The sequence below is a fragment of the Bos taurus genome, chromosome 20 (genome assembly GCF_002263795.3).
Source record: "Bos taurus isolate L1 Dominette 01449 registration number 42190680 breed Hereford chromosome 20, ARS-UCD2.0, whole genome shotgun sequence".
Lineage (NCBI taxonomy): Eukaryota > Metazoa > Chordata > Mammalia > Artiodactyla > Bovidae > Bos > Bos taurus.
The window spans coordinates 30575361-30602693 of NC_037347.1; the positions used below are offsets into that span (position 1 = coordinate 30575361).

General features: G+C 35.6%; 1 protein-coding gene across 1 annotated transcript in view; it reads left to right on the forward strand.

Annotated features, from left to right (window-relative positions):
- The window catches only part of FGF10 (fibroblast growth factor 10), a 97312-nt gene extending 70920 nt beyond the window's left edge, over nucleotides 1-26392 (forward strand). The window contains exons 2-3 of the mRNA NM_001206326.1: nucleotides 18487-18590; nucleotides 23453-26392. Coding sequence (NP_001193255.1) covers nucleotides 18487-18590; nucleotides 23453-23650 — 302 coding nt within the window. The 3' untranslated portion in view covers nucleotides 23651-26392. The remainder of the gene's footprint in view (nucleotides 1-18486; nucleotides 18591-23452) is intronic.
- Nucleotides 26393-27333: the final 941 nt, after the last annotated feature.

A 27333-nucleotide genomic window follows, 5' to 3' on the forward strand; every position in this document is an offset into this window, starting at 1 on the left:
CTTAGCTGGTAACTGTTTTTAATTCTCAATCCCATATGTTTTTTTGCATGCAAAATAGTATCAACAACATTATGTCAGACCCAAAGATACAGAAGGTGATGAAAACTGAGCTGGTGGATCCTCATTCATCTAATAAGCTGGAAAGGCTTTACAGAAAGAGGAACCCTAATTGCACATACAACACCCTCAGTCTCACATGTCTTCAAAATGACCTTTAAAAGAATGCTTTAAATGTCATAGCTTTTTTAGAAAACATTGAGCCAAACATGGAAATTGCATGAGAAGAATTTCTGAATCTCCAATTAAAGGCACAAAGAGCCACATTTTCAATTTCCTCTTCTTTTTTTCTTTCTCTAACTTGTCAATGCAATTATTTAATAAAAACCAACATCACATTAAAATAATTAGGCATAAGCAGTTGAATGTTGATGGATATAATACAAGCAGTTTCTTAGACAGAGGTTAAGTTTTTGAGCAAAGTTCCAGGATAGAAAACGTGGTGAAGCAAAGTTTCAGTGGAGTGACCTTAGCAATAAAAGTGCTCCAAAAATAACAGCATACATTTTTTAAGGAATGTCCAATCTTATTCAATTTCAACCTTGTCAAAGAAATTTAAATCTAGCTCCCAAATAAATGTTTAAGAATCCTGACTTACTCATCTCTTCTCTTACTTTTAGCAACTGTATATAAATGATGTCATAATCAACTGTTATAATTTTGTCATAATTGTTTATAATGAGAGTTACCCACAACCTTACTTAAATTATCCAGAATATGACTCCAAAATATAGCTGCTAAGATTGGAGCAGATTCTGAAGTAAATGGCCTAAGTAGGTTTTGTTCTTCCTATTTTAAACTCAAAAGGAAATAATCTTAGCAAAAGAATGACGATGTCTGATCAAGTGAGCTAGTATCCATAATCTGTAATTTAAACAACTTAAATTGTAATATTGATTCCCCTAAGGGATAAACAAATTATATACTATTTGTATAGGATATGTATTTTCTCTACCATTAATAGTACAAAAACCATAAATAAAATCAGTAGCATTTAATAGACTATATTTTAGTATTCATATTAAAATATATATGCAGTTATTTTAGGAGGTTAATATTACCCTTTGCACTTACTTTACCTGTTTTATCTGAGAATATCCTTTTTCACATTATAATAAAATAATAGCCTTCAATTATTGCCAGTAATATTAATGGCATAGTCATGTTTATATCTCAAATATGCTTTTAATTTTCTGAAGCAGAGGCAAATTGCTGGTGATATCTTAATGTTTTGAGGTACTTAATGCCAAAAGGCTTGGACCTGATCTTTAACTGAATATTTCCCAGATGTGTGGTAGGGTGAAAGGTGGAACAACTAACAGAAACCAACTTCCTATCCACGTTAGACTTACTTAGGTGAGTTTTAAGTAAGGATTAATTAGACAGTGAGACCTTATAAGCAGTCAACTTCACAGCTCCCAGAGATAAAAGCTGGGAACATGCTCAGTTGTAACATAAGCCATATGTTGAGAAAGAGAAGTATCAACTACCAGTGTCTGCTTTCACCTTGTTTATAATGCTTTTTTAGCCAACTTTCTTTTGAAAATCTAATATTCTGGGAAATGTTGAAAAGTTGTTTACTAAAGGGTGAAGCACCTTACATTTTTGAATAAGTATCAGATAAATATTGAAGGAGCAAAAAAATGTGAAACATTTAACTCCTATGGATGAGCTCATAAATATAAAAAAACAACTTAAGAATGACAAGAGGAAACTGCTATTAATGTGGCTTATCCTGGACTGGCTTTGTACTGACAGTTACCCTGGGGACACTAATGCTCTGAAACTCTATGTCTCCGTGGGAAGCCAGGCTGCCCAGTTTAGGAAGAGGAATTTGGCACAAATTTACAGTTGTTTGTCCAGATTCAGTGGAAACTAACGATGAATTGGAACGAGATCTTGCCAGTTATTCATTCTTAGGGGTTGGGTGCTTTAACTTGACAAGATTTTGCCACCTAAAACAGCTGTTTTGTGTTGGAGACTACTAGATGGTAAGTTTGCCAGAACTGCTTAGAAGGTCTGAGCCATAAATGTCAAAGCAAATGTTTCTGATGTTGGGTACATGCTCATTTTGTGATATTTTTCATTTGAATTATCATTAGTTATGGGTATTGGTTTAGATTGGTAGTGTCAAAGTAGAAGACAGTGATATCAAGCTAAAAGCCAATGATCAAAATGTGTCAGTCATGAGAAGAGACCTGCTTCAACGAACAATGAAAATTAGATATGGTCCAAATCATATAAGAAATCAATCCGGTGTACTTATTTGCCAACAAGAACAAAATCTTCATCAATAATATCAGTTCCTCAAATATGTCAAGTTATTCTGGATAAAAATCTACTGGAAATAATTTTCCTTATGTGTTTTTTTTTCCTTTTTAGACTTTAAAAAATTATTTATTAGCATAGGTGAAATTTTCAGGTTGTAGTAAGAAATAAATGAAATGTAAAGAATCTGTCTGATAAAATACCTTGCAAAGCAAGTAACTGATATATATATATATTATATATTTTTTCTGCCTGTAATAAATTTGCCAGAAAATCTTGTCTACCAAAAAAGTTAGTGTGTTGATATTTTGCTTCAATGTAAAGGTCAAAAATATTTCTGACTCTTCATGTGATTACCTTACATAATAGTTAGCTAGCAAGGGCAATTGAAAAAAAGAAAACTATCAGATTCCAAAGAATAGTACACTGCTCACTCTACAGGGTTGCCAGTATTTTTGGAGGGGTTGAATGAAGGTGAAAGAAAAAAACCATGAAAATAATTTTCAAGCATAGCCATTTAACATCACAGTGTGTATATTGCTTGAAGTTTGTGAGTGGGAAGACAGCTAAGCAAATGTCTCTGAAACTCTCATTTTGAAAATCAAGTTTGTGTAACAGGAAAAGACATGTGGCACAAGTCTATGAAATTAGATCACATAGCCTAGTACCACAAACATAATTATTAGCGGCTGTTTTTGTCAACTGGCAGGTTACAGAAACAATAAAAAGAGGAGCTGATGATGATGAAAGAGGAAGGGCATGAAATGGTTGTACTCTTCTCAGTAGCTTTTAACTCTCAACATAAAGATTTTGTCAAACTCTCCAGACTTCAAGTGTTGACTGAGAAGCAAAGAGGGATGAGACAGCTTTTTGTTGGCTGGAAGAATAAAGATAGGATCTCCTATCACGCCAGCCAGAAGGCTGTTAAGCACTCAAGATGAAAACACTCAGGGTTTTAGAGTCAGCAAGCAATTGTTTACCTTGGACATTTGCAGCAGACCTCATTACCTTAACATCCTTGACCAAGTTTTTGAGGTAAAAAAACATCCAGGTTATGGACTGAGATATTGGACTTTGTGGTAAAGCGACTTCTTTTTTTTTTTTTTTTTTTTTTAACTTTTAAATAGGTTCCCATAATTGTACACCTATGAAGGGAAAGAAAACAGAGAAATCTTTGGCTTTGCTGTGATTGAAGCAAATAAAATTTAGTAAGAGAAGATTGAGCAGAACAGTTTAGGCTTCGGATTCCACTTTACTCTTGACAGTGGTTCTGTATGTTCAGTAGATGGCTTTCATACACAGAAAACATCAAATACTTGTCGATGTGATTTTCATAGGATTACAATTGGTAATTAGTCCCTCAAGGTACCTGTACCTTACTTTGTTGATTGTACATCCAAAAATAATGTGAGGAATCAGTCTCCAGGATAGAGACCATGCTGAGGTTAGAAGACAAATTCGGGCAGGATGTTGGGGTGCAGAGGATGGTATGTTCCTCTATATACCTGCCATGGGAGGTGAAGATGAACTGGCTTGTGATTTTACCCCACTGTGTAACCTATGGAGAGTTGGCATGCTCAAAGAGAGAATACCTGCCAATGGAGAAGAGCTTTCTTTTCCTCTTTCCAGAGAAAAATACGTTTGCCAAAGTTGAAATTGGTACTTTGCACGTGAGTTCCTTCAGATAAATTCCTAATTTGTTCTATGATTATATGTTGGATCCTTGTTATGGGATAGGTGCTGGCAGTACAGATGTGGCCCATTTGGAGAAATAGAAGAGTCATGCTTTCAAAAAATCCAGCCAAAGGCACTCTTCTCTTTCTTCACCATAGTTCTCATCTGCATACTGAACTTCTTGACATGCCCAGTCCTTGTATCAAAATGCATAAAGAAATAAGTTCAGTTCCATGGTGACTGTAACCTATCCATACGTGAAAATTTCCCAAGAGAGTTCTAATCCTGAGTTCCATTTCCATGTTCTGTCATAGTTTAATCAAAATTTTCAAGATTTAAGGGCATGGCTAGCTTTTAGCTTTTTGAAATTTAAAAAATTGTTTTTCTAACTGGTTTATTTATATAAGATAGATATACATTTCTATTCATTTATCTGCTAAATAACAGTTACTATGAAATATATATCATCTCATGGCACTTGAATTTCTGAGTCTGTTTTGGTAAAATATAGAAGCATCAAATATATGCCCTCATAAATCACGACTCTAAATTTGACATCTATTTGGACATGATTTATAAAAATTCTTATATGAAAACAAATAAACAAGGTTTACTTTGAATTTTTCCCAAGAATAATATGCAGTGAAATATTTCAGTGTTTGTACTAAATCAAATTATATTACAATTATGTTATTTTTCTGACCTTCTTAAATTAGTGGGAGAAGAAACATTTACAATAGAATTTAAATGGTATGAAAATGTTGAATGTTGATCATTCTTTATAGATGTTTCCAGTAATTTATTATCCTGTCTTGCTTAAATAAGTCAACCACTTTATCTAAATGTGTTTTGCCAATCTGATGACAATTTGACTCATTATTTTAAAATATGTATTGTCTTTTTGAGCTTCTGTTTCTCTCTACCTATATCCATGCACTAAAATTTTACTCACCACAAATTTTATAAATTATTTTATTTCTGTTGAATTTAATAATTATTTGACAAAACAAGTTAGTCAGAATTGAGCAAATCCATTCAAATGCTTCTTTGCAATTGAGTATATGAATTAAATAACATCATGAGTCTTTATTTTGGGGGAAATGCTTTCAGATTTCAACAAATAAACATCAAGTAGAAACAGTTCTTCAAACTACAATATATTGAATTTTATCTAGCTGAACTGAAAGATACTACAAAGAAGGTTTTTTTTTTAAAAAAAATGTACCCCTAATTTATTTTTTTCAAGTTTTGGCCACACCTTGCAGCATGTGGAATCTTAGTTCCCTGACCAAAGATAGAACGCATCTCCCCTGCATTGGCAATGCAGAGTCTTAACCATTGGACCACCAGGGAAGTCCCTACAAAGAAATTTAAGTTAACTTTTATTTGAATATTTTTTCCAATTTTTTAAAGATTTTAACAATTTGGGATAAAATTTAATTGAATAAAATGAGCTACTTGCAATTAGCATGGTTTGGATATGTATTTTAATGCAAGATATACAAAATCAAGTCAGTGCAATAATTTTAATTCAGTGGTTTTTCTCTATTAACTTTTGGTTTTGATTTTCTCTTTTTTTTGTCTCCTGTAATCTGGATACAAGAAAGCATATCTTATATGCATGAAAACTTAAGTACTTATAAGCTATCATCTGCGCTTAAATACTAAACATTCAGTGTGCTTCATTCAGAACAGTTTATGTGCATCAAGATGATTATGAAAGAACACTTGTCTGAAATGCATATATATTATACATACACACATTATATATTAGTTCACTTATTTGCCTCTCGACATTTTTTAAAACTCTCTTACAAGGTCCTGCTGATTATTTGGGACCAGCACCTACATTTAATGTTCTCTTATCTGACAATTTTCACTTTCAAACTTGGATCAGATAGTGTTTTCATTTAAAGGGTGTGTGTTCCTTCTCAAAAGTATACTATTTTAAACCAATTTAAGCGTTGGTTTTAAAATAAGATGGATATTAAGATAATCCCTGGTCTTTGTCAACCATGGGGAAACATAAATCATGTGTCAGGTAAAATTTATCCTGTCTAGTGATACCTGTATAGATAGTCTGTTCACTTAAGACAGTGAAACAATAAAAGTAGAGTTTAAAAAACCTTACATAATATTTCATTTTCCATGTATAAATACAAAGAATAAGAAAGGATATATGTTGGGTTCTAATATCAATTATCAAATGCATCTCACTAAAGGAGTAATAATCTACTCCTCAACATGGTTAAGGTATATCTGTTCTTAAAACATCTCTTCCTAGTCCAATGTTGCTTTTCCCATGTTCTGTCTGACTTTTATGCTCATTTTTATTTTTATACTGTCTCCAAATACTCTTTTTAAGTACCAAGGAAATCCCTTATATTGATTTCTATGAAAGTATTCCTTCCAATGCAGTCTGCAAAATACTGGCTGTGTGCATTACTAGTGACTGGAAATGAATGTGTGACGCTGTCTTCCTCTATTTCCAACCTGAGAGAAACCTGTTTTCATTGCCAGTTGTGTGGAAAATAACAGGGCATTTTCATGAACTTTGGAGATAAAATCACTTCTACCTTAGTACATGGAGAAGGAATTAGCAACCCACTCCAGTATTCTTGCCTGGAGAACCCCATGGACAGAGGAGCCTGGCAGGCTACAGTCCATGGGGTCGCAAGAGTCACACACGACTTGACGACTAAACCACCACCGCCACCACCTTAGTGTATGACCAAAATAAGTCAGTCCTTTTGGTTAAAGTCCAGAGAACCATGACCTTTCCTGAGTATCTTGATTAAACTTTCCCTTTTAAGCAGAAGCCAGAATTCTTTATTGCAATATGATGAGTTACAGATATGCATAATTTTATATATGACAAATGAATCAATGTTTTAATTTGACAAGTATATATAAATAGCTAAAATGTTTTTTGCATACTCAAATAAAAATGTATATACTAAATAGTCATGTTTGTATTTCTTAGTATTATAACTATCCACTATCTAAGTAACTATGGGAGGAATCTTTGAAAGAATAAAGAAACATTATATGCTATTCCATATCATGCAAAAGCTTTATTAGTTTACAAAATACATGTTCAAAGTGAGCCATGAGCTTGAACTCTAAAACTTGTTGTACAGTAAGTAGCTTAAGCTACTCAGGGCTATTTATTCTTAGCTAATTTGTGAACACTTCAATGCATCAAGTAAGACTATTTCTTACTAGAAATCCAACATTAAGATGTGCTCTACTAACCATTTTATTCTTTTTGTTAAATTGACGAAAAAAGATATTTAGATATTACATTTAGTTGTATTAAAGAAAAGTATTAAATTTAGTAAATGTGATAGACATTTTATAGGAATAACTTTAGAGTAATTATCTATATTGACATGGTGATCATTTAGCAAAATATATCATGGAACAATTCCTCTAATCATTTATGTTAGCTTTAAAATTTTTTCTTACTTTATAAATAAAATGCAGTGGTCAAGCTCAACTAGAATGAATTGTTTCTGTGTAATGACCAAGATAAATTAGTCTATAAAACATTAAGTAGATAGAAAACTTTTGCCTGCCTGCCAACAGTTTTTAAATGTTTATAGGAGCCTCATGTTGTAGTAGAAAGAACATGTACTAACTATTTATTTCAGGCTCTAAGTAATCTTTTAGAGATGCTTGGATAAGTCCTTGGATATCCCTAGGTCCCCCGGTGTCATCTATTACAGAAGGGAAAGAGATAAACCAGACAATCTCTAGATTTCATCAAACTCTTCTCTGACTCTACAATTTACTAAGACCTAGCTTTTTCTTAAGCCTTAAATGACCTGAACTTTCCTCACAAAAATAAATGACATGAAGCTTTCTTATTTAGTAATTTTAGCCAATTTTGAGGCTTTAAAATCTTTAATCAGAAGTTTTGTTTGAACCAAAAATATTTCTCAAAATAATCTATGATGATTCATCTGGGAGGTAGGAGAAGGGAATATCACATTTGATATGTTTACCAAAGCCTCCTTATTGTAATAGATCTGATTTAGGGAGTTGGATGGCCTTTTCTAGTACATAACATGTTTCTAGTATTATTTTGCATTGTCTGTAGATTTATCCAGCAGCAGTAAGATTGCAGTGATTGTCCTTTATTTTCATATGGTTGGTATTTAGGCCAACATTTATGCACAGAATGAAAGACTTTCCTTCTCTCTATGCTCAGTGAAGAGACATAAACCACATGAGGTTTCCCTCAGGCTTTTCCCCAAAATGTGAAATGTAGGAGACATGATAGAGTAGGGCCAAAGTAGGATGTGATTGGATGCCCAGGCAAGAAATCAGGAATTCTGACACTTTAGACATTTGAAGAATTAGTTTACGAAAGGAAATGGGGAAAAAAGAAAAAAATAAATATATAGCTTTATAAAACTTCATATATATTTTCTGACAGAGAAATAAAGTTTACCTTTCAAAAAGAAATATTTTCCATATTTACTCTTTGCCTTATTATGGCCTTATTACCTACCAATCAAATGAATTGTGCTAGATTTTCCTGAGAGTATCTTCAGCCTCCCTTTCTAAACTCTTTCTGTTTTATGCCATTTCCCACCGTTTATTCCATTGTAAAATGGGATCCAATGTCAATTATCTTGGGTCACAGCAAATGATTCAAACATATATCTCCAGTGTTCTTTTTCCAGGATTACCGGCAGTTGGAAGTAGAGCAAGGGGCACACAAAGTTTTCTAGGTCTTTATTTCATGCAAAATTAGGCTTACTATTTTTTCTCATATTGCAAATTAGTTTAATTTATATCAGTACTTACTATGGACAACACTCAGGAATTTCAAATAAATTCTTATCCTTAGAAACATGTAATTTATCTCGTTATAGATCTGCCCTAAGAACACAGAAGGTAATATCTGAAAACACAAAATATTAATAATTATCTATGTCCTGATACAATTCAATAAAGTTAAAAGAACAGCCAAAAACACTCTGCTAGTGAGGCAAAAACGTAAAAAATTTTAAGTTTACTAAGTCTATTGATCTAGCACAGTGTCACGAAGAGCCACATTAGATGGTCATCTGCAAATATTTATTGACTTATGATCAATATGGAAAACTTCAGAGTCATGTTTCATTTGTAATACAAATACCATAATGAAATGAATCTTTAACACACTTTAACATTTATTTATAACTAGGGAATAAAGTCTCTAGATTGTATTATTTCTGATACTTTTAATGTTAGGTCAGTGACAGTGGTTAAATTACAGCATATGTCAATTAAAATATAGCTTTAAATTGACAGATGTTTTAGAATTTGCCACCATACTCATCAATCAGACCAAGCTATTCACTGAGTTTAGCCTCTGACTTGAAGTACCAGGTGAGAATGTAAAAGGTCATTGGGTGTTGCAGTAAATTGGCAAAGGTATATCTCATTGTATTATATAGGGATGGTAAGGATTTTCTGCTAATGTAGGTCCTGTTTCTGTCTGCAGTTCTAAAAGAATGTCAAGGGTATCTGAAAGAACTGTGGCTGATAGAGAAACTAAATATCTTTATTGCATTATGCTGACAAGGCAGCCACAGTCTATAATAGTACAAGGTGGACCAGCTTTAGATCAATGAGCAGCCCACTCTGGTATCATCCCTTTAAAGGTAGTGAGATTATTCTAGAGGGTGGGAGATCAAGGGGATCCCTACAGATCTGTAACAATTTCATGGCCATCAGCATAATTTTAAGGGAACAATACAATCATTTAATTCTTAAAGTGTCCAATGTCAACACAATTACCCTATGAAAATGCCTATAAAATACTTCTTTAGGAATAGTTGAAGGCACTTAAGTTTCCACCAGCATTCCATACCCTTATTGAGAAGAAGAAAACAAAGATTCTGCTAATAACGTTATTATAAGTAAAAAAACTGACCACAGACAACAGTATACTATATTTGTTTGTAAACTCTGAATCCACATTATCTCACTTATGCAGACATTGAATCCCACACCTATAAAAACAAGCAAAAGAAAAACTCAGTACTTCTTTCCACATTCTTTAACAATTTGCTTTGATGTTAAGTTGTTACCATTATTTTACAATTTTGTTTCTCTGCATGTGTCTCTATCAATGCTTTTTTTTTTAATACCAGAGTCCTGCTCTGTCTCTGAATGTCGTATATAGAACACGGTGTGGTCCTGGGACCAGCAAAATCAACACTGCCTGAGAAATTGCTAGAAATTTAACTTTTCTGGTCCTACCCCAGATCTACCAAATCAAAAATCCAAAACATCTGTGTTTAAACAAGACTTGCAAATGATTCTGGTGCATATCCTCAAGTTTTAGAACTACAGGTGTAGAAAACTAGTTGCCTTGGCACCATTCTGACTCAGCAGACAGTAAATATCTATCCAGTGTTCACTGCCTGGCGTGGCACTAGTGATAAAGAACCTGCCTGCCAATGCAGGAGACATCAGAGACACGGGTTCAATCCCTGGGTCAGAAAGATCGCCTGGAGAAGGGCATAGCAACCCACTCCAATATTCTTGCGTGGAGAATCCCATGGAAGAGGAGGCTGGCAGGCTACAGTCCACAGGGTCTCAAAGAATCAGACAGGACTGAGCACGCATGCATACGCACATACACACAATCTCCATATATGAAGGAAATGAAAGAACATGAAGATACAGGGGCCAAGTTTTTTTTCTAATAAAGTTATCAAGAAAATTATTCTATATGGAAGTGAATCCCTTTGTGCAGACTAAATGGTATGCTTGTCTAAAATACTTTTGAAATCTAATAATCAAGTGTTTGCTAGAATATGGAGAAAAGTATCTAAATAGATAAAACAACCTTTATTGTTGACTTTGTTATAATTTGCTTAAAAGTAATATTAAACATTTATATTTTATAATTTGCCAACTTTTCCTTTGAAGCATACATTTTGGCACATCCTCTAACTTTTATTTTCATTTTATTTGGATATGGAATTACTAATTCATCTCAAGATTTTACAAAGATTACTGTCAAAGAAAAAATATATTTAATAAATACCCAGTTTTTCTCTACTCAGCCAGTACTGGACTAACCACTTATGATTTATTTGTTCATTCAATAAATACATATTGAACATATATTATGAACTATATACTTTTCTAATATTTTTTTAAAAAAGATCACTATGACTGCTATAATTCTTTGAGTAAGATACACAATTAAGGAGATAGACCCAGAGTGATCCCTAAACTGAATACCATATTTTTAGCCAGTTAGGCCCATGCTATTGGGTATGGCCCATAATCTCAGATATATACAGTATAAATGTGATACCAAGCCAAAGAGGTCTGTAAGTCTTTCTGTAGTAGGATATAATAGATCTGTCTGGGCCACTGAACAATTCATGGGAAAGAAAGAGACAGTTTAGAGAGGATGGGATTTGTGTAACATACTAATCATGACATGTTTCAGCACACTGACTAAAGCTGTCAAAGTACATATACAGCATTATGATCTATTTTGTGTTAAAATGTTTAGAAAAAAATTATACATGACTAATTCTGAATTCATAAGTCTCTGACATTTATTGAGCTGCTTCCACGTTTCACAAATCATTTTTTGAAAAGTCCTTCCTCATCTAGGAGAGCATCACTTCTACTCAAGCAGAACCCTTACATGTACTGAGTGTCCCCCACAAAGTGCAATCAGTGGGGAGAGCCCACAGAGGCTCTGGCACACACTGAGCTCTTTCCGTTCCTCCATGCCTTTCATCACTCATTCACTTTTCTCCCCCTAAAATGTTCCCCTCAACTTCTCAGTTCCCACCTATTAAAATCCTACCCACTGAAAGGTTCATCTCAAATACCAACCATCTTCTTCAGGATGACTTCTTTATTAAAAAACCATGGCAGCGTATTTTATCTCTAATAGATCACTTAACATATTTACTTTGTGTTGTAATTACTTAAATTTTTCCTGTCTTTATCCTAACCAGTTTTTAAACTCCTTGCAGGTAAAGATTGTGTCTCATCTGTCTTTTCATCCTCCATAGTGACAGCTATCACAAGCCCTGAACATGGATGGTTACTTAGTACATGCTAGCAGAGGATAAGATGGTTGGATGGCATCACCAACTCAATGGACATGAGTTTGAGCAAGCTCCAGGAGTTAGTGATGGACTCAGAAGCCTGGCATATTACAGTCTATGGGGTTGCAAAGACTCGGACAGGACTGAGAGGCTGAACAGAACTGAACATTCTATCGGAATTAATTTACTCAAATAATCTCCAGGAGTGATTTAAATATGCAAGTTCTGTCTGTCCAGGAGAGGATAATCAGATTTTGCATCCATTTTTTGCATTTCACTGCCCCCTTGTATATATCCATTCTGTTATTAATAAATCACTTTTACATTCCTTTTCCTGTTATATCCATGAAAAGTTATTTAAAGAGAAAGTTACCATCTACGCCAATAGCTTGTTTATTATCATGGACCAAAAAGAGTAGTCTTGGTCCAGTGTAATTGCTGCAGGAAAAAACAGGTTAGATGCTTCATTTCTGGAGATGGATGAGAGACAGAAACTGGGAATAATGTTTCTGAATGGCTGCATCCTGAGATTGACAACTCAGTGACTCATCAAAGCATAATTCTTGCCCTACGAAGATGACACCATCCTTATGGCAGAAAGTGAAGAGGAACTAAAAAGCCTCTTGATGAAAGTGAAAGTGGAGAGTGAAAAAGTTGGCTTAAAGCTCAACATTCAGAAAACAAAGATCGTGCTATCCGGCCCCATCACTTCATGGGAAATAGGTGAACAAACAGTGGAAACAGTGTCAGACTTTATTTTCTTGGGCTCCAAAATCACTGTAGATGGTGACTGCAGCCATGAAATTAAAAGACGCTTACTCCTTGGAAGGAAAGTTATGACCAGCCTAGATAGCATATTCAAAAGCAGAGACGTTACTTTGACAACAAAGGTCCATCTAGTCAAGGCTATGGTTTTTCCAGTGGTCATGTATAGATGTGAGAGTTGGACTGTGAAGAAGGCTGAGCACCGAAGAATTGATGCTTTTAAACTGTGGTGTTGGAGAAGACTCTTGAGAGTCCCTTGGACTGCAAGGAGATCCAACCAGTCCATTCTGAAGGAGATCAGCCCTGGGAGTTCTTTAGAAGGAATGATGCTAAAGCTGAAACTCCAGTACTTTGGCCACCTCATGCAAAGAGTTGACTCATTGGAAAAGACTCTGATGCTGGGAGGGATTGGGGGCAGGAGGAGAAGAGGATGACAGAGGATGAGATGGCTGGATGGCATCACTGACTCAATGGATGTGAGTCTGGGTGAACTGCGGGAGTTGGTGATGGACAGGGAGGGCCTGGCGTGCTGCGATTCAGGGGGTCTCAAAGAGTCGGACACGACTGAGCGACTGAACTGAACTGAACTGAACAGTTAAAAAAAACACTGATTTACATGAAAATTATGATTCCAGATTATTTCCATTTGGAGTTCATCAGTTTTCAAAATCCTCCCCATTACTACAGTGATGCTGCTTCATTAGGTAGAATTTACCAATTAATAGGAGTTAATTTTTTTGTCACAATAACTCTTATTAGATTATCAAACTTTATTAAGATTTCACATATCACTCAAAATAAATCATATGTTGCTATTATTAAAGGAATTTGCTTTAAAATTAGCTTCTTCTAATATATTCTTTAAACTGTTACACATTTTAGATAAAATATTTCCTATTTGCCAGAATCCTTAGTGTCAGTAGAAGATGGTTGATACCTTGACTCTGACAACTCCCCACCCTTACTTCTTACAACTTCCTGCCTTGTTTCTCACTTTCCCCTAGGAGGCTGTCCAATTGGCATTCAATTTTGCATTAAAGCATACACCTGTAGAACTATAAGTTATTAATGCAACAACTCTGAAACATACTTTCCAAAAGTATTTTGTAGGCAAACTTGATCATCCTTAACAAAGAACAGAGAACATGGGAGAGATTCTCTCTTAAAAAATAGACAAGTCCTTTAGACTTGAAAGTTTAGAAAGTCACTCGCACATTCAAAGAAATTTGTAACAAGTCATTGTCCTTTAAGCACAAACTGGAATCAAGATTTCCAGGAGAAATATCAATAACCTCAGATATGCAGATGACACCACCCTGATGGCAGAAAGTGAAGAAGAACTAAAGAGCCTCTTGATGAAAGTGAAAGAGAGTGAAAAAATTGACTTAAAGCTCAACATTCAGAAAACTAAGATCATGGTATCTGGTCCCATCACTTCACAGCAAATAGATGGGGAAGCAATGATAACAGTGACAGAATTTATTTTCGAGGACTCCAAAATCACTGCAGATGGTGATTGCAGCCATGAAATTAAGACACTTACTCCTTGGAAGGAAAGTTATGACCAACCTAGATAGCATATTGAAAAGCAGAGACATTACTTTGCCAACAAAGGTCCGCTAGTCAAGACTATGGTTTTTCCAGTAGTCATGTATGGATGTGAGAGTTGGACTATAAAAGGAAGCTGAGCACCGAAGAATTGAAGCTTTTGAACTGTGGTGTTGGAGAAGACTCTTGAGAGTCCCTTGGCCTTCAAGAAGATCCAACCAGTCCATCCTAAAGGAGATCAGTCCTGAATATTCATTGGAAGAACTGATGCTGAAGCTGAAGCTCCAATACTTTGGCCACCTGATGCGAAGAACTGGCACATTTGAAAAGACCCTGATGCTGGGAAAGATTGAAGGTGGGAGTAGAAGGGGATGACAGAGGATGAGATGGTTGGATGGCATCACCAACTCAATGGACATGAGTTTGAGTAAACTCCAGGAATTGGTGATAGACAGGGAAGCTTGGCATGCTGCAGTCCATGGGGTCACAAAGAGTTGAACATGACTGAGCAGTGAACTGAACTGAACTGTCCTTTACCCACAAAATTATTGAATTCTGACTTACTGATATATGATGTATATAAAAGTTTATTTTCAGAACTCAAAAGAACTTAAATCATCCAGGTCTTCCTCTTTGTATTTTGAAGCATACTGAAGCTTTTCAAGCTTGCCCTAACTGATTATAGAGTAAGAAAAATGGTTAACTGATTGATGAATTCTTTGAATATTGTGTTCCTATTTTGTGCAAAACAGAAAGAAACCCAAGAGTTTCTGAGCATAAATACAATCTACCATGTGCAGTGCACTCTCAGAAATAATCAATCGAGGATTTGCCAATATTTATTTCACCAAAACATTTTTGCTTCTGCCAACTCAGTCCATTCAGTCAGTTCAGTTCAGTTCAGTCACTCAGTCGTGTCCGACTCTTTGCAACCCCATGAGTCGCAGCACACCAGGCCTCCCTGTCCATCACCGATTCCCAGAGTTCACCCAGACCCAGTCCATCAAGTGAGTGATGCCATCCAGCCATCTCATCCTCTGTCATCCCCTTCTCCTCCTGCCCCCAATCCCTCCCAGCATCAGAGTCTTTTCCAGTCAGTCAACTCTTCGCGTGAGGTGGCCTAAGTACTGGAGTTTCAGCTTTAGCATCATTCCTTCCAAAGAAATCCCAGGGCTGATCTCCTTTAGAATGGACTGGTTGGATCTCCTTGCAGTCCAAGAGACTCTCAAGCGTCTTGTCCAACACCACAGTTCAAAAGCATCAATTCTTCGGTGCTCAGCCTTCTTCACAGTCCAACTCTCACATCTATACATGACCACTGGAAAAACCATAGCCTTGACTAGATGGACCTTTGTTGTCAAAGTAACGTCTCTGCTTTTGAATATGCTATCTAGGTTGGTCATAACTTTTCTTCCAAGGCGTAAGCGTCTTTTGATTTCATGGCTGGAGTCACCATCTGCAGTAATTCTACTTGTTCTCATTTAAAAATCTGTAATTCTTTGCTGAAATCAACCTTTTTCATTCTAACAATTTCCAGTTAAAAAGCATACATAGGGCTTATCATATAATTTACTGATAGTATTTACTTGCCTTTTTTGGCAGGTAAAACAAATATCAGCCTAAATATTTGCCCCAGATTCCTATCATTGCCTTGTTTTATACCCTCTGCTTATGACATAAATAAAGCACATTAGATTTCCTTCCCTGAGACTCAGACATCATCGTCCATGGCATGCCAAATCCTTGGGAGGAAAAGCACATTATTAAGTTGTTAAAGACTATTATCTTGATGAGTCATTTTGTTAGTTGGTTTTCCAGCAGAATTCCCTTGTGGAAACAGGAAAGAAGCAAGAAATATGATGGAGAGGCAACACAGTCAGAGACAGAGACGAAAACAATCTGAAAGTGAGAGGAGATAGGTACTGGGTCCCTCATAATTGACCTATGTCACTTACTCACCTTGTATGTAAGTTATAAAACCTCAGTATCATCATCCAGTTTTTCATCTGTAATTGAGAATAATCCAACCTCCTTAGATGACCATTGTGAAAATTAAAGAAATAAAGTAAAAAAAAAAAAGTACTTTTTAACATGTGCAAATAAATGTGTTTGTCCCTTGAAGACAACTACTAGCATAAGGAATGGGATATCAAAAATACAGATACTGATTTAATATCTTGTAATAACCTCTAATGGAAAAGAAACTGAAAGACACACATGTACATGTCTACACATGTATTTTCTTCTCCAGGGGATCTTCCCAAACCTGGGTTTGCTGCATTGCAGGCAGATTCTTTACTGTCTGAGCTACCAGGGAAGCCCAAAATAACCTATAATGGAAAAGAATCTGAAACACATACACACCCATATATGCATATATGTTGTTGTTGTTCAGTTGCTAAGTTGGATCTGACTCTTTGCAACACCATATGTATATGAATTGCTTTGCTGAATACTTGAACATAACATGACATTGTAAATCAACTACACTTCAATAAAGCAAAACAGAACAAAAGTACAGATACTGTCTCCCTCACTCTTCACACTCTTTCCTTGTTTGAGCTTGCCAAAAGAGATCTGTCTTACTCTATTAATGAGGAGGTGTGCTGTGTTAGGTCACAGGCTTCCTATAGGATATAAGAACAGAATGGTCTACGGCATGTAGTCTGGCCCAAGTCTCTCTAGTGATGTCAGCTTTGCTCTGGGGCATGAAAGCCCTTCTACTGGCCATAACATGGCTTGTCAGCATGTGAAGAAAGAAAAAAAGGTGTCTGTGTCTAAAGGACACTCTCTCTTTTTGGGAAAAGTATAAGCACACAATATGCTGACCACATTTAGGATGGTGTTTCTAATGATAGGAAGTACAGGATAAATGCTAACTTATATCAGCTTTCTGATTTTATAGGCTAAGCCAGTGGGAATTTGTGTGTCTTATTCAGAATTTACATAGCCTGTTGAAGAAGAAGTTTCAAACTCTGTGACTGTTAGAGGAAAACTTTCCTCTCATAATAATTAAGAAAGCACTGAGCTCTAGGCAATTTCTAATTGTTTTATATGTACTCTCATTTAATCCTCATAAAACTAGAAAGGAGGTACTAATATGCTGCTCATTTTACAAATGGAATTGAGACATAGGCAGTTGAGTGACTTCTCCTGTGGCCATTCACTGATGAGTGCAAAGCCAGGGTTCAAATGCAGTCTGGACTCAGAGGCCTTTGCTAATCACAGTGTACTTCTCTTCCCTGAGACAGCTTTCCCAAGAGTTCAAAAAGAAGAAGCAGGTATAGTACCTGGGGTCTCTTTACCTAAGCTAGGGTGGCATTTTAAGTAGATAGTTTACCTACCAACTTTTCAGAGGAAATTATCTTTAGATGCACTAACCAAAATTTGTGTATTAGGAGAAAAGATCTCTTATCTGTCAGTTCCCAGTTCCTTTAGTTTTTCATTCTTTCTAAGAAAAAAAGAAACTAAAGCTTTCAAAAGTATTGATGGATTCTCTCCCAACCTAGACTAGCAATTCTGTTATTTTAAAGACAATGTGGACATTGGGATTAGTCTCTCTGTATTTTAGAATGTCAGTACATTTGCCAAAAATAAATTTATCAGTTAAATGCAGCCAAGAGATTTAGTTTATCTGAGTCCTACAAAGAAGAAATAGCTTACCAGTGTTTTTACAGATTGAAGTAAATCTGACATATTATTGACATATGCTATAGATTTAGTTTAATACCATAGTACAGATGTGTGCTCTGATAATTTTTTTGTAAAATCTAGGCTAAGATGAGTAGAGTTGTTTCAATATTTATAGGGTTGAAAATGCAGAGTTAGCAAAGGAAGTATTTTAATTAAAACAATATTTCCCCTCTATGCTCAGAGTAAAATGCAGGGGAATTCATTTAAAGACTATTTTTTTCCTCATATAGTGACTGTGTTTTAGGCACAGTGAAAAAGGTGTGTTTCCCACCCCACCCCACCCCCATCTTTTTGATTTTGCAACCATTAAAAATGAACAATAGCTTCTTCTGACCTTTATTTCTTTCAATTAAGTATATGTGACTCTTTAAGTTCAGCCTTTTTAAATTGTATGTTTTAGGTATCCTGGAGATAACTTCAGTGGAAATCGGAGTTGTTGCTGTGAAAGCCATTAACAGCAACTATTATTTAGCCATGAACAAGAAGGGGAAACTCTATGGCTCGGTAAGTATTCTGCTTTTAATTGAAAAATCCAGTTCAGTAAATTATTACCATAGTTTTGCAATGTTTCCCCAGCCATTAAATAGCTTTGTTATCATTCTGTTGCTAGTAAATAGAAGCACAAAGGGCTAGTCACCAAGAGTTTCAAGGGCGGGCAAGGCAGCTCTTTCAACTCTATAATCTCCTCTGTGGTTCACTCATTAGTCTACCACACAGGCTGGCACTCATATCAGTCAAAGATTTGAATGCTAATATTCTGAATGTTCTGAGCTAACCAGTCAGACTCTCACGGAAGCATTTGGCCAAATTGCTGTGGTTGCTGCAGACAACTTGAAGAATCATTGAAAATAAAGATCTTGGACTGAGCAGAAACCCACATGCTATGTATGTTTGTGTATTATAGCAAGAGATAAAATAGCAGCATAAGTGTTTTGTATTCTGTTAAAATCTGAAATGGAAAGACACGTCAAGAAATTCATAATTTTCTGTGCTGTTAATCAACTTCAGAATTTTATTTATCTGAACAATAATTATTAATTCACTGATGGAGCTATTACCCAGCCAGTGCTTTGGGTACATACACCCTCTGTGGTCCATAGCAAGTATCAGGGAATATCACTTTAAAATGTGTAAATAAACTTATTTTGTTGATTAGTATTAGGATTACTGCAGTGCCTGCCTAGGGCCAGCAGCTCTCAAACTTGAGTGTCAGAATCACCTGGTGGATTTGTTAAAACACTTTCCCAGATTTTCTGATTCAGTTAAGTCTGTAAGACTTTGCATTTCTAACGAGTTTCCATGTTTTACCAATTGGTACCCCCAATTTGAGAATCATTGGAAATTGGTCCTGTCATTGGTCTGGATATACAATAGCTTTGTATTTCATTCCTGTAAAACCCATTTATAATTGGAGAATCAGGCATACTTTGGGTCAATTTCTTTGATAGAGTAAATGCTTTTTGGGTGAATGGGTCAGAAAAATTTTAGTTATTTTTTTCCATTGTATGTAGCTCTACTACTGAACCTAGAAGTCTAATGGACCATTTAGTCCATTAGTCTTAAGGCTATAAGGCTTAAGTCCATAAGGCTCCATTTGGGGGTTCATAGCATAACCACTTTGAAGATATTCTTGTTTTTCTTTTCAATAAACATGCAGAGGTCCCTTTCCTCCTTAATCTACTATATCAGAATTACTGAGCAAGAGGTCCAGGTATATATTCTTTGAAGACATACTAATACACAGTCAAAACCAATGCTTTAAAGTAAAACCTAATAAAAATTTAGATTGAGAGAGACATGTAAAATTTTTAATTGCAATAAAAGATTGAAATGATTTTTAATTGATAAAGTATACTTTTAAACGGAGAAGGCAATGGCACCCCACTCCAGTACTCTTGCCTGGAAAATCTCATGGACGGAGGAGCCTGGTAGGCTGCAATCCATGGGGTCGCTAAGAGTCGGACACAACTGAGCGACTTCCCTTTCACTTTTCACTTTCATGCATTGGAGAAGGAAATGGCAACCCACTCCAGTGTTCTTGCCTGGAGAATCCCAGGGGCGGGGGAGCCTGGTGGGCTGCCGTCTATGGGGTCGCACAGAGTCGGACATGACTGAAGTGACTTAGCAGCAGCAGCATACTTTTAAAAAGTGACATCAAGGAAAAATGGATAACTCTCAAATGTCATAAAAATATTTAATACTTTTCCTTCCATTCCCCCACTTTTTCTTCTGTTCCAACACAGTTCATGCCCTGAGTCTATGCCTCTTCTTGAGCTCTAAGGCCTGTGACTTGTTTCATTCTCTATTTCTAACATAGATGCCCAGTTGCTTTCTATCACATCATACCATTTTAATGATCTCCAATGGCATTTATCAGATATTTCTCTCAATAATGTGCTTGTTGTTGACTGTCTTCTCAGAGTAGATTGTGAAATTTGAGAGGACAAGGTTTGCCTTGTCCCACATGATTTCTTTAGCACTTGGAACCGTACAATAAACAGATAGTACAATGCGTAAACTTAACTACCTCTCCAAGTAGTTCAACTCATCACAGCTAACACACTCCACTTCTAGCCTGTCTCAGAAATGAGCTCTTTCTCTAACCATTGTGCACTGTTTTTTCTATTTTGCATTACCACCAGGAAGAGTAAAAAAAGTATGGCTTGTTCAAAACTAAATTAAAAATCTACTAAAATTCAATGTCTTATTCAGGGCAGAATAGGACTAGGAGCTACCAGAATTATTCCTGAGTACACGTTCTATATAATTCTGTATGGACAGAAGAGCCTGGCAGGCAACAGTCCCTAAGGTTGCAAAGAGTCAGACATGACTGAGCAACTAACTTTCATTTTCACTTTTCATCAGGTAACAACTCTTGTAATCCCTCTATATTTTTTCCAGATAATTTCCACTGATTCCATCGCCTTCTTGAAAATAGCAATTAGGTAAAAGCCCAAAGTGACTGATTAAACCAACTCTATAAATTCTATTCTCTTAAATACTTTCCTTGATTCCCTTTTGGGAAACATATATCTCCCTTATATTTTCATTATTTGCCTTCTGATCCATGTGTCAATTGTATTATATTGTATATCAAGTTTTCTCCTGACTGATGGACTTAAATAAAACTGATAGTTTATAAAACTGAATTATATAGAATAAGTGCTTATAGGGCATGGTTTAAAAACTGAAGAAATTTCCCAGGTAATCCCAAGAAAATCTAAAAATCTTTTTTAAACTATCAAAACTCTACTTTTGAGATCTTGCTCTAGCCTAGATTTTTTAAAAACCTTTAATATTTATTATTCACCTAAATGCTGTAAACAACTATAGATTCCTAGGTCTCCTCCAGAGATTCTGATAGAAAAATTTGACCAATAGTCTATTCAACAATCTAAACACCAGAGATGAGGAGTCTGATACAAGTGTAATTCACTTTCAGAAACATTTCTCAATAAATTAATTTTAAGGAAAAATAAATTTAGCATCCATTCATACTTTTTTATATATAGCTCCATTTCAAATATAAATTCTTCCATAGTCTCTAAACTATACCTTCTTTATTGAAAAAATATAATTGCTCATGTAAAAAAATCCTCTTTGCTTTTAAATCCATATAGTTTCAGACAGACTAGGATCAATTAAGAGAAAAAATAAATTAAGAATTCAGATCATCTCTAATGCATAAATTTTGGGGATGTTAAAATCATTACCTTTAATAATTTACCTTTTCTTCTTACTTTCAGCCAAATAAGTCATCACTTGAACATTACATTTAAATATTCTTTATAGAGGAGAAGCATAGAGGATAGATTCCAGAAAACAAAGCTTAAACTGATAACATTAAACTATACCTGCTCATTATGGTTCTGATAATGTTCAAAATTAGGATCTACTCTGCAGAAAACTTGAATTATTTAAATATACACATAGTCAAAATTTCTAAAAGTCCTGAAGTGAGAAATACTGAACTGCACAGTAGAGGTTTCAACTGAAAGATGCCTGTAGTCTCCATATGTATATAGATATAGATGCCCTTGGTTTCCATAGAGAAGATAGATACAGAAGGAAGAAAGCCCCAGTTCCTTTTTAACTGCTTTAGTTTGGGTATAAAGGAAAAGGAATATTTCTAAAGTCAGAGTTTTGAAATTAGTAAGGAATCTCCTTTTTGCTATTCCCTCCTGAGAGAAAATCTGGATTTCTACAATCTAGATTTCTAAAATGAATGAGATATCAATCTTTGTCACTAAAGATCCCCTTAAAAAAACTGTGCCATTTGAAATGAAGCCAAAGGACTATGGCTATAAAGTGGAATTTCTCAGGGTTCAAGTCTTCAGATTTATACTATATAAGCTGTGCTGTTGTTGTTGTTGTTAAGTCGCTTCAGTCGTGTCCGACTCTGGGTGACCCCATAGACGGCAGCCCACCAGGCTCCCCGGTCCCTGGGATTCTCCAGGCAAGAACACTGGAGTGGGTTGCCATTTCCTTCTCCAATGCATGAAAGTGAAAAGTGAAAGTGAAGTCACTCAGTCGTGTCTGACTCTTCGTGATCCCATGGACTGCAGCCTACCAGGCTCCTCCATCCATGGGATTTTCCAGGCAAGAGTACTGGAGTGGGGTGCCATCCCCTTCTCCGATAAGCTGTGCTAGTCACAGACTTATAGTTTCTTTGACACAGGAATTCACAAAGCAAGGTTGTCTCATGTCCTACTGTTCAACTATTCCTAAACCTCAGAGTAAAATTGGTCAAAATTCCAAGTTATGGAAAATTGTCAATAATTTACAAAATTGAGAAATCTGGTATTTGGAAAAGAGAAGGATATCCCTCACTCCCAGGGTCTCTTGTTTATCTAGAGCTATTATGGTTTTAAGATCTGCTTTCTTAACAATGTATGTATATTTATTGTGGATTTATAGGTAAATAAAATTTGCAAACTTGATAAGCCCACCTTTTCCCTGTAATTCTGTTTTTCCTATGGAACCTCAATTATTACTCTGAAAAAAAAAAAGGATGATAATAACATTCTTTATTATTCGTTCATCATAAACATTGTTACTAGAATGCTTGTTTCTTAATAATCATTCTAGGCACTTAAACATGTCATACTCAAAGCACATCAGCTCCTTAAAAGGGCCCCAAATGTGGTTATGATGATCGATAAAAGTAAATCATGTGCCTTCTAATGTAGAATGTTTTGTCCTTTTGGTTCACTCTTCTGTTGGTGATGATTTGTATAAGCACACGACTTATGTCCAGATGACAAAAGCAAATAAAACCCAGCAAGTGGAGTTCTCTGGATGGTTTGTGTAAAATGGAACCAAGTGTCATCACCACAGGAATAAAGGATTTTCTTCTTCCCTTGCAGAAAGAATTTAATAATGACTGTAAGCTGAAGGAGAGGATAGAGGAAAACGGATACAATACCTATGCATCTTTTAACTGGCAGCACAATGGGAGGCAGATGTATGTGGCATTGAATGGAAAAGGAGCTCCTAGAAGAGGACAGAAAACACGAAGGAAAAACACCTCAGCTCATTTTCTTCCGATGGTGGTACACTCATAGAAGAAGGCAATGATTGCAGATGCAGTATAACCAAAGGCTCTTTATGAGGCACAGTTGGTATTCTTTATGAAGACAGTACTTCACAAGGCAAAGACACATTGCAAATGTCTGCTTGCTTGAAAGAAAGGAAGCCTTTGAAGGTTTTTGTACTCTCTGCTGACATATGATGTTCTCTTAGTTAGTTCTGTGTCCTGCCTTGTGATCACAATATAAGCAGATCAAATGGATGGAATTTATTCCCAAGTGAACAATATTGTGGCTGAGTTTTGGGGTCAAGTTTTTGTTTATGTTTTTGTTTTTATCCTCTGAGATAGAACTTAAAGGACAAGGAACGATCTGTTGAATGAATTTCGGGAAAGTTATTTATGGAATACGAACTCATATCAAAGACATTCATTGCTCATTCAAGCCTAATGATTCAATGAGCAGTAAGACATGCAAGCATTTACTGGAAAGCACTTGGGTCATATCATATGCACAACCAAAGGAGCTTTGCGCGTGATATCATGGAAGAATCGGATAGGATTAACAAATATAAACATGGTAGTGTAAAACTGTTCTAACCAAACAAATAGTAATGGTATGCTTGTGCATTCTGCCTTCATCCTTTTCTATTTCCTTCTAAGTTATTTATTTAATAGGATGTTAAATATCTTTTGGGGTTTTAAAGAGTATCCTCAGCAGCTGCTCTCTGTTTTACCTTTTCTTTTTCTTTAGCACACCACATGCATATTCATGACAAAGTGTTTTTAAAACTTGGCAAACACTTCAAGAATAGGAGATAAAATTGGGGAAAGAGTGTGAGTGCCCCACGTGCTGTCTGTTGACTTCACCTGCACTTCTGCCATAAGAACCATCAACAAGAAACATGACAATACTACGACATGGCCTGAGTGAGAGATATCCGCCATCATTTACAAACATACATCACTCCTAAGGCTTCCTTTCCTAAGCAATAGACCCAAAAACCAAATTCTTCTCTTAATCAATCAGTGAGCCTCCAAAAGTACAGTAAAAGAAAGAAAATTAATTGTCAAGTGCATTTTAGTAGCATAGGCTCATTATTTACTAATGATTTCTGCCGTATGTCACAGTGGTAAATGATGACGAGGCTGTCTGCCTATGTAAGAACACTTTACAAGTCTCACATAGTGTATCTCCCCACAGGAACTGTCAAGGAATTTGGTATGAAGTGCAACCCTCCTCCCCCACAGGGGCTTAAACTGAGCAAATATATCCTGGTATATGTGTAACTATATGCTGAAATTTGTTCAAATGGTATGATCTAGTCTTTGCAAAACCAAATAAAACTTATTTTCTGTAAATTTTAAGAGCTTTGGAAGGTTCCATAATGTAACCTTATTGAAATTCATTTTGTTAGAGCAGGTATAGAAAACAGTACAGAAAAGCATACCAGTCATCATCACATTGTATTCCACTAAATAAATACTTAAACCTTATTTGCAGTGTCTGTAGTGATTTTTAAAAGTGTAGAAAAATACTATTTGTTCTAAATACTTTAAGTGATAACTATAAAATTATACTGATACTGCAGTTTTATCTTAATATTTCTTGTTTTGAAAAGGTCTGTTTATTTTTATTATTTGACACAGTATTTTGGTACAAAGGAAAGACTTACTAAATGTGTCTTTTTACTAAAGTTTAAGCTCTAGAAAGTCTGGTGTTTTATCATCTTCTCTAATAACTTAATTGTGTCGATGCTTAACCAGCACTTCCAGTTAATCTGTTATTGAAAAATTAGCTTTATTGAGAAATTTTCCCATAAAGTAATTCCATTAAAGATCATATTTTTCTCATTCCTTAAAAAAGTTGGGATTTCAAAGGAAATGCATTTGAGGCAGAATGTTTTGGCTTATGATAAACTTGCATTTTATGGTACTTGGCTTCCAAGTTGCTTTTTGACAAATGGGATTCTAAAAATGTTTAATTTTGTGGTTGGAATCTGTATGTTGAAATTTCATTGGTAACTGAGTCTGAACGCTATACTGTAATGCATTCCTATGAGAACTAGATTATCTTTGTTGTTTTATTTTAAAATAATAATTGCACCTGACACATGAACATGGACCACCCGCAACCAAAATTAAATGTTTGGTGAGACAAATACAGTATTAGATGACCATGGTAACAGCACATAGGGTGCACACTGGATTCGTATTTCACATAGCCATTCAGATTACCAAGAGACTGTGTGTAAACAGTCATCATCCTAGTACTCAAAACACTGAAACAGCTTCTAGCAAAATGTATCAAAGCTTGCAGAAGCCAAAAATAGAAAACATCTCCTTTACCTCTCCCCTGTCTCACCCCCAGAATAAACACATGGACAGAAAAAAAGATAGAAACAGTTTAGTAAAGAGTAATTAGATTCTCCTGCATTTAAAATGGCATCTTTGCTTGATATTGAGATAGAAATCTGGTCCCCCCCTTGCAGCTGGATTGTGCTACTGAAGGAAAAGCAGCTCCGGTCCTGAATGGTTTTTTGTTTTTTGTTTTTTGTTTTTAAATCATGATTTTGGTAGCTCTGCCTCTGTAGGAAGTGTGAGCCCTGGCTACAATGTCAGGGTGCATCAGCCACAAATGTGTATCCATCTGAATGTTGATTTCAAGGAGACTCCTCATAAAGATATAGATTCCCTCCCTCCTCCTACCTCCCAAAAGGCTGAACAGTGTATAGTATGTTACATTTGAATAAATCAATAAAAATACTGGGTAAAGAAAATAAAAATATTGTCCTTGTTTGTTTTATTAGCCTAAGACTATACCTGGTAATTAAGAGAGACGCTCACGTGTTGTGTGCTAGGCAGGATGTGGTTAAATGCCCCACAGCCCCAAACAACAACAGAAAAAAAGTCACTTAAACATTTGTAAGGTTTCTTTAATGCTTTACACGTGTGAGTCAGCTATCCTTACTCTAATAACAACCAAATGCTTTTTGATTTTTTCTAAGTATTCAGGTCCACCTAGTTTACACAGTGGATAAAGAAGGATGAATTGAAAACAAGGATGGCTTGTGAAACAATGAAAGACTTTTGGAGGAAAGCCAGGAGCCTGCAAAATCTGATTTCAAGGGGATGGAATAAGCCAATGAGTTTGATTTGAAAACTAGAGAGAGAAAAATACATAATATTGCAAGTTGGGGCCAGGATCCAAGCAAGGGTGTGTGTGTGTGTGTGTGTGCGCGCACGCACACGCGTGTTAGTCTCTCAATTGTGTCTGACTTTTTGTGACTCCATGGACTGTAGCTCACCAGGCTCCTCTGTCCATGGAATTCTCCAGGCAAGTGGAGTGGATTGCCATTCCCTTTTTCAGGATATCCTTCTGATCCAGGAATGGAACCCTGATCTCCCACATTGCCCACAGATTCTTTACCATTTGAGCCACCAGGGAAGCTCCAAGCAAGGTTATGGACACCATTTAAATATATCATCACTAATATACACAGTTTATAATTTGGATGTTTCTTTATTCAGGTTTTATGATCATTCAGCAAAAATTGAAATTGCCTTTGCCTTATCTAAGAAGATTTTAGCTTATCTAAGCTTTGTTTAAAAAAAGTTATTTGTAGAAGTCATGAAATATTTGAGGAGATACCTAGAGTATTAGAATAGTAAAACATTTACATGAAAACAAGTATCCTGTTGATTAAGGATTCTTGTCAG